This window comes from Morus notabilis, unplaced genomic scaffold (genome assembly GCF_000414095.1).
Source record: "Morus notabilis unplaced genomic scaffold, ASM41409v2 Scaffold328, whole genome shotgun sequence".
Taxonomy (NCBI): Eukaryota; Viridiplantae; Streptophyta; class Magnoliopsida; order Rosales; family Moraceae; genus Morus; species Morus notabilis.
In genome coordinates, this window is record NW_010367428.1 from 299,231 (window position 1) to 305,663 (window position 6,433).

At 30.4% G+C, this 6,433-nt stretch overlaps 1 protein-coding gene across 1 annotated transcript; it reads right to left on the reverse strand.

Annotated features, from left to right (window-relative positions):
* Positions 1-1,760: 1,760 nt before the first annotated feature.
* Positions 1,761-4,893, reverse strand: LOC21393041. Its single transcript, XM_010112391.2, has 4 exons — positions 4,513-4,893; positions 3,225-3,269; positions 1,952-2,077; positions 1,761-1,803 (listed from the first exon to the last, which is right to left on the reverse strand). The coding sequence occupies exons 1-3, from the start codon at positions 4,882-4,884 to the stop codon at positions 1,994-1,996; spliced, it is 501 nt and encodes a 166-aa protein (XP_010110693.2). The 5' UTR covers positions 4,885-4,893; the 3' UTR covers positions 1,761-1,803; positions 1,952-1,993.
* Positions 4,894-6,433: the final 1,540 nt, after the last annotated feature.

The following is a 6,433-nucleotide window of genomic DNA, read 5'->3' on the forward strand; positions in this document are numbered from 1 at the left end:
TAATGGATAGTGATTCATAAAACACATTCATGAACCAGAGCACTCTTACTAATCCAAGTGAATCAACACTCAAGAGAATTATTTATCTACTTCTTTCTCAAGAAGGAATGGATTCCATCTCATATAATAACATTTCCAGCTGCCTATTTCATCATGTCTCCAAAATACAAGGAATAGATCCGTACCGAGTAAATCAAAAGACATAAATCCATAAAGAAGAGTTTGTTAAGAACTCAGGATTAAGATCATTCTATATATGACCATCGGTAGACTCAATTAGAATTTCTATGCTTAACGGAAATTATTTGAAATTCATATTGTGTCTGTGTCCATGTTCCACATAATCTTATTATGCGTAATACACTCATTCAATATCTCACCATGTTAACAGTGCGGATAGCACCGTTCCATTCTAAATGGGAATGACATGTATTAATAATGTTTTAATTAAAGATTCCGAACTTTAATTAAATTCATCATGAACAATGTTTTTTATTATTATCCTTAAACACTATCCTCTCGTATATAACACTTATATACTATGTTTAAGGTTACATAAATAATCACGAAATTTTCATTTGATATTCATAAAATATTCATAAATATATGCACATAAAATGATGAATAAACTCTTTTATTAATTAAATAACAAATATCCTATTACATCTTATGCTTTTAGGACACTATTCCTAACAAAACACACAACCAAGTCTTAGACAAATTTCAACCTCTTTTTGATCCGAATTCCTCCAACTTATCCCGAGAGAAGCACAAATACATAATTTAGCCAGAGAAAATGTAGAACTCAAAGATCTAAGGTAATTAAACGTGAAAGAAAACAGTGAAACAACTTTTGGCTAAGCATATTTTGAGCTAGAAAACCATGAAATAACTCTAATTTCTTAGAGTTCTCACAACTCCACGAGGGGGTATTGAGAGTCCACGAGGGAAATAATAATTAATAATTAATTAGGTTTTGGGTGTTATCGGACTAAATATTTGAGTATCTTCACCCTACCCCATTACGGATATATATTAATTATGGGTCATTAAATATTTGAGTATCTCCCTCTACGACTGAGAATAATGAAATCAAAGAACGAAAAAATAAGAAAAATAAGAACATACATGATCATGTACGTCTAGTTTACTATAATGAAGAAGCAGATTAAAAGAGCAATCACACTTAACTCTTCTACATCTATAAGTCTCTCAATGTGTTTTTTCTTATAACGTCTCTAATAATGAATATTACACACATGATTAATACTAGAAGTTTTAAAGAACAAGTTTTGATTTTATGCAACTGTCAAAAATAAAGAAAAAATTGAATGATTTAAAAAAAAACTAAATTTAAGAGATTTAATAAAATTTCGTTTAATTTGATTATCCACTTCACTTTTTCATGACTATATTGCTCTAAACTGCAAGAATCTGCGACATATGATTTTTTTTTCCCCTGTATTTTCGATTTTTACTTAGCTATCATGTTGATGCAATTAGGGAGTGTATGTGTTCAGGCTCTCGTGCATGGCTGTGTTTACGTTTTGTTCTAACCAGCAAAAATACATATGGATATAGATATATAATTCTTTTGAAAATGAAGAAAATTAAAAACAAATTACATAATGCTGCAAAATAAGGGAAGCTGAAAGAAGTGACGCCAAACAATCTCTTGCTAGATTTTCATTTAATTAGCAGAGATATTATAAATTACATAATGCTGCATCCAACTAGAGTACTCCCAACATTAAGCAAATTCCCGACACCAACCGCCAACTCCAATGCTCTAAACCATTGATTCTAAAAAATTAACGTACTCAAATGTCAGAATTGAATATTCATTTACAAGTTAATAATTGGAGAGTTTAAATGTAAATTGTCAAATATGAAACGGGTTAATGTATGGTTAGGAACAACTAAATAAGAACACAATTTATAAGGGTTCAACCTTTATCTAACCGGCCTCTTACTGTTACTTTTCGAGCTTGTGTCACATAATGCTACATCCAGCCGCGAGAGTCTGGGCAATATTCGCGACACTAAGCGCCACATCCAATGCATTGAGCCAAAAATTCTGGAAATTAACATAATCAAACTGCAGGGTTAGGGGTATTTATTTACGCCAAGAAAATACGTATTTTAAACCAACAGAAAAGGAACCCAAATTTTTTACAGCAAGCGACAACTAATGTGACAACTCTAATTTGTAGGCGGTATTCTTTTGAGGGATCACGGATATAGTCACTTTTTTTTTTCCCTGGTTAAGAAATCGTGCAATATCAATGTCAATGTCGAGAATTCCAGTGTACTACCCTCAGGCCCCAGCAACACTTTAAAAACAAGGCTTATTTCTATTGTTCTCCCTTGAATAATTATTGCCCTTTGGCAATATGTGCCCCCAATGTTAATATTTTTGATGATTAAACCTTTGAATTTAAAAATATATGTGACAAAACACCTCAATTGATCAGGATATATAGTGTTAATTGTTTTGATAGAAAATGTCATGTGACGTGACCAGGGTCGTTAATTAGTGCATGAGTGGTCATTTACATTTAGTTTAACCCAAATTTATTGGGGTTAAATGTTTTTAATTTTTTTTCATCAAAACAGAAAATTTCGGATAGATACTTTGTTTTAAAAATAAATTTGAGTTAAAAAAATATCACCCTTATCTAATAATGTCTTTTACAACATATATCAAAATTTAACAAGTTAATTGCAAAAAAACAAAAAAACAAAAACAAAAAAACAAAAACAAAACAAAAAAAAAAAAAAACAAAAAAAAAACAAAAAAAAACAAACAAACAAAACAAAACAAAACAAAATATAATTAGGGGTACATTCCAAGTGATAAATTCAGGGCAATGATAAATAGAAACCTTAAAATAAACACAAATGAATCATATATACAAAAAGCTAGCTGCATAAATGTAGCTATCTAAATTTTATTTTTGCATTTGCAAATGAAATTTCTTTTAAAATGGAAGGCATCATTCTAATAAATTTAAGGAGGATTTATCGATAAAATATGTGTATCTTTAGTACGTACTAACAGCTGCACACTCCACTAGATGGTACCTTATGAGTTTCGTTAGGTATAAATTAATGAAGATCACATTTCAGCTTGTCTACAGACACTAATTTAAGAAGGAGAATTTTCAAAAAAAAAAACGAAATGAATAAATAAATTAAAGGAGAGAGTTAAAAAGAAAACTTACCGCAGAATTGGAACTAATTTCGTTTTGAGCTGGTTGAGTGATTGCCTGCATCAAATTACAAGGTATGTACATATTAATATCGATCATTGATCTTTAACATTTTTGGTAATTGAACAAACAAAAAAAAATCGACATAGTAACTATTGAGAGGGTAATTATCAAAGGTACTGAAAATAGACATAACTGTTTGGTATACGAATTGAATAATATCATGGCACTTACAACTACTAGTATTCTAGGGTCTTAAGACGTAACGTCAGTAATAGAAATTAATACAAATATATCAGAATTTAATGAAAATCTTTACAGTTTACAAACATTCACTAACAATCTATAAAAATAAAAATAAAAATAATCTATTAGTATCACTAGAGTATTCTTTCTCTACAATATATAATTCCATCTCGAGTTTTTTAATTCTTATGTGTACTTTATCAAAAACGAAAAAAAGAAAAAAGAAAAGAACAGAAACAAACACTTGTGTACTTTATGAAAAAAAAAAAAAAACACTCTTATGTGTACTTTATCAAAAACCAAAAAAAAAAAAAAAAAAAAAGAACAGAAACAAACTCTTGTGTGTACTTTATGAAAAAAAAAAAGAAAAACACTCTTATGTGTACTTTATATAAAAAAAAAAAACTCTTATATTTAACATTCTTAAAAAAAAAAGTCTCAAATTAATTGGAAATGTACGTAGAAACTTATTTTTTTAGGAAATATTGGGTGCGTTTGAAACTCATTCTAAAATGATTTTATTTTTTTTATATGAAAATAAAAATAAAAACGTTTTTAATTTCAGACAGAAATCATTTTTAAAAATACGTTTGGTAATTTTATTAAGAGATTATTTTTCAGTATAAAAAACCCATTAATGTCTCTCTCTATGCTCGAGAAAGGAGAAAACAAAAATAAAAAATGAAAAACGACTAAAAGTTATTTTTAATTTCTCTCCCATTTTACACTAAACTAAAAAATCATTTTCATTTCTGTTTTTTTATCTTTAATTGTGTCAAACGCCGGTTTGAAATCGTTTTCATTTTTTCTTTCTTAACAAAAGTGAAAAATAAAAACAAGAACAATTCCATAACACAACAACTGTTTTTCCCTATTAGTAGGAATTATTTTTTAGTTTGAATTAATTTTTTGACCGTTTGAAAATGTATCGGATCGTTAAAAACATTAATCCAACAGATAATTCCCATAGAAATTCTCACGAAGAGAATGATCATCAGATTTAGTATGTCACCGGATATATTCCAAAAAAGAAAAAACGGTATTCGTCTCGTACCATATTTACATTCTGTCCGGGGGTTCCCAACTTGCTTCTCAGCAGAACGAAGCTATCCAAGAAGAGGCTGTGGTAGTGGCTGAAATTGCGATGGGAGTAGCAGTCAGAGCAGAGATCGTAGGAGCAAGCAGCGTCGAAGCACTCGACACAAGTGAAGTAGAGCCCGTGGAGCTGGGTGTGGCATTGGGCGCACCAGACGCCTCTGGTCTTGAGGACGTAGTATAAGGTGAGGACTTCCCAGAAGTCGAGGCAGCCGTCGCGGTTGGCGTCGAGGTGCACGAACCAGTTGCGGTCGACAAAGCCGTAGCCGCTCCAGTGAAGGAACTGATTGAACTCAGCAAACCTAATTCTGCCGTCGCCGTCCGTGTCCATCGATTTGAAGAACTCCCATGCCTTATTCTGAAAATCTGGACAGCTGTTGTTGTAGTAAGCCACGGCTGCCCTTCTTAGCTCTTCCATATTCAACCTTTAATTTAATTTGTCTATACTACTGAAGTCTGAATATAAGTTTATATTGTTCTTTAATTTGGTGTGTGAGATATGAGACTAGAGTAGTGTATATATAGAGAAGGCGTTTGCAGTACTTGATCCCTCGGTAAAGTGAAGGAGTCTAGTCAAGTCAACGTCACATGTCGACTATATTTTCGAGGATTATTAGCACTATTAGTTTTGACAGATTATTCTTCAACTTTTATTTTATTTTTATTTTATTTTTTTACAATTTTAACCCCTGACTTTACAAATATTGATGATGAATTTTTATAATTTAACAGAGATAATCATGTGTCTAATGTGTATAAGATGAAATTTTATAGAGCTAATTATAACATTAAGTGCAAAATTCTCTCTTTATTATTCTAAAAAACCCTTGAAAACTAAAACATTTTGCAATTAGTGTGACAATTTCTTCAAATTTTTAAGTTAATACCGCGATGTGATTAATTATCTTTCCTTTATCAATTTTGATATCAGTGTTAATAATTTTTTAACATTAAAAGTTCAAGGACTAAAACGTCACAACACTAACAGTTTGGTGATGATTAACAATGTTACTACTCTTATTTTTGAAGGACAAAATAATATTCAAGGGAATGTAGTAAACTTGTATCTTTCAGCCAACTTGCTCATTACTACCTTGTGGTGATCAGAACGAATGGTCCCACAATTGACTTGGCAAAGTAAAAGTCAATATTTGTCCATATATAGGAAGGTTCAAAGGAATAGTTTATAGTTTCGTATGAATTGTTAGGTGAACTTTAATTATTGAACTTTAATTGCAACATACATGTTGATTATTTTCCATCACAACTTGCTTTTTGTTTGTATAGGTGTACTTTTTGCCATGTTAATTATATTTGTTCTTCAATTTTCCTTGTTTTGAGATTATCCTCGGCCAGCTTTTCTTCAAGTGTTGTCTTCAGGAGTTCTTCTCAATTATTTTGCTTTTATTTTTTTGGCGCCCATGCGTTTTCGGTTTTGTGGTGTTGCATCTGCGTGCACGTTTCATCTCTTCACTCTTGTAGTTCTTTTTTGGTTTATCCCCAGTTTTCTTCCCTTTTGTATGAATATTTCTTTTTTCTTTTCTTTTTAATATATTTAATCAGATGCAAGGAAGGATTAGAATTTTAGGGGATACCAATGTGCATCTTGGTGCAAGAGTTAGGTATTTTTGGCTTAGTTTAGTATTGCCGTAGATTTTAAAAAAATTAGTTTTAGCTGTGCTGAAAAAAAAAAACAGCTGTTACAAAAAACAGCTAAGTGTTTGTTAAACTATAATTATAATAATTGTACTAGTTCCAAAATCAGCGTTTGATAAATTATAAGGTTGAATTGCTGTGGATAGTTAAAAATTATGACTATAGTATATTATACTATATTATACTATAATATAATATATATAATTATAATATAATATATATTT

Bases quoted from the DNA above. Each gene is read 5' to 3' on its own strand.
- LOC21393041 (XM_010112391.2), bottom strand. From the start codon at position 4,884: ATGGACACGGACGGCGACGGCAGAATTAGGTTTGCTGAGTTCAATCAG. The intron at 3,270-4,512 runs GTACGAGACGAA...AATTTGATGCAG, and splicing joins CCGGACAGAATGTAAATATG to GCAATCACTCAACCAGCTCA. The intron at 2,078-3,224 runs GTAAGTTTTCTT...GTTAATTTCCAG, and splicing joins AAATTAGTTCCAATTCTGCG to AATTTTTGGCTCAATGCATT.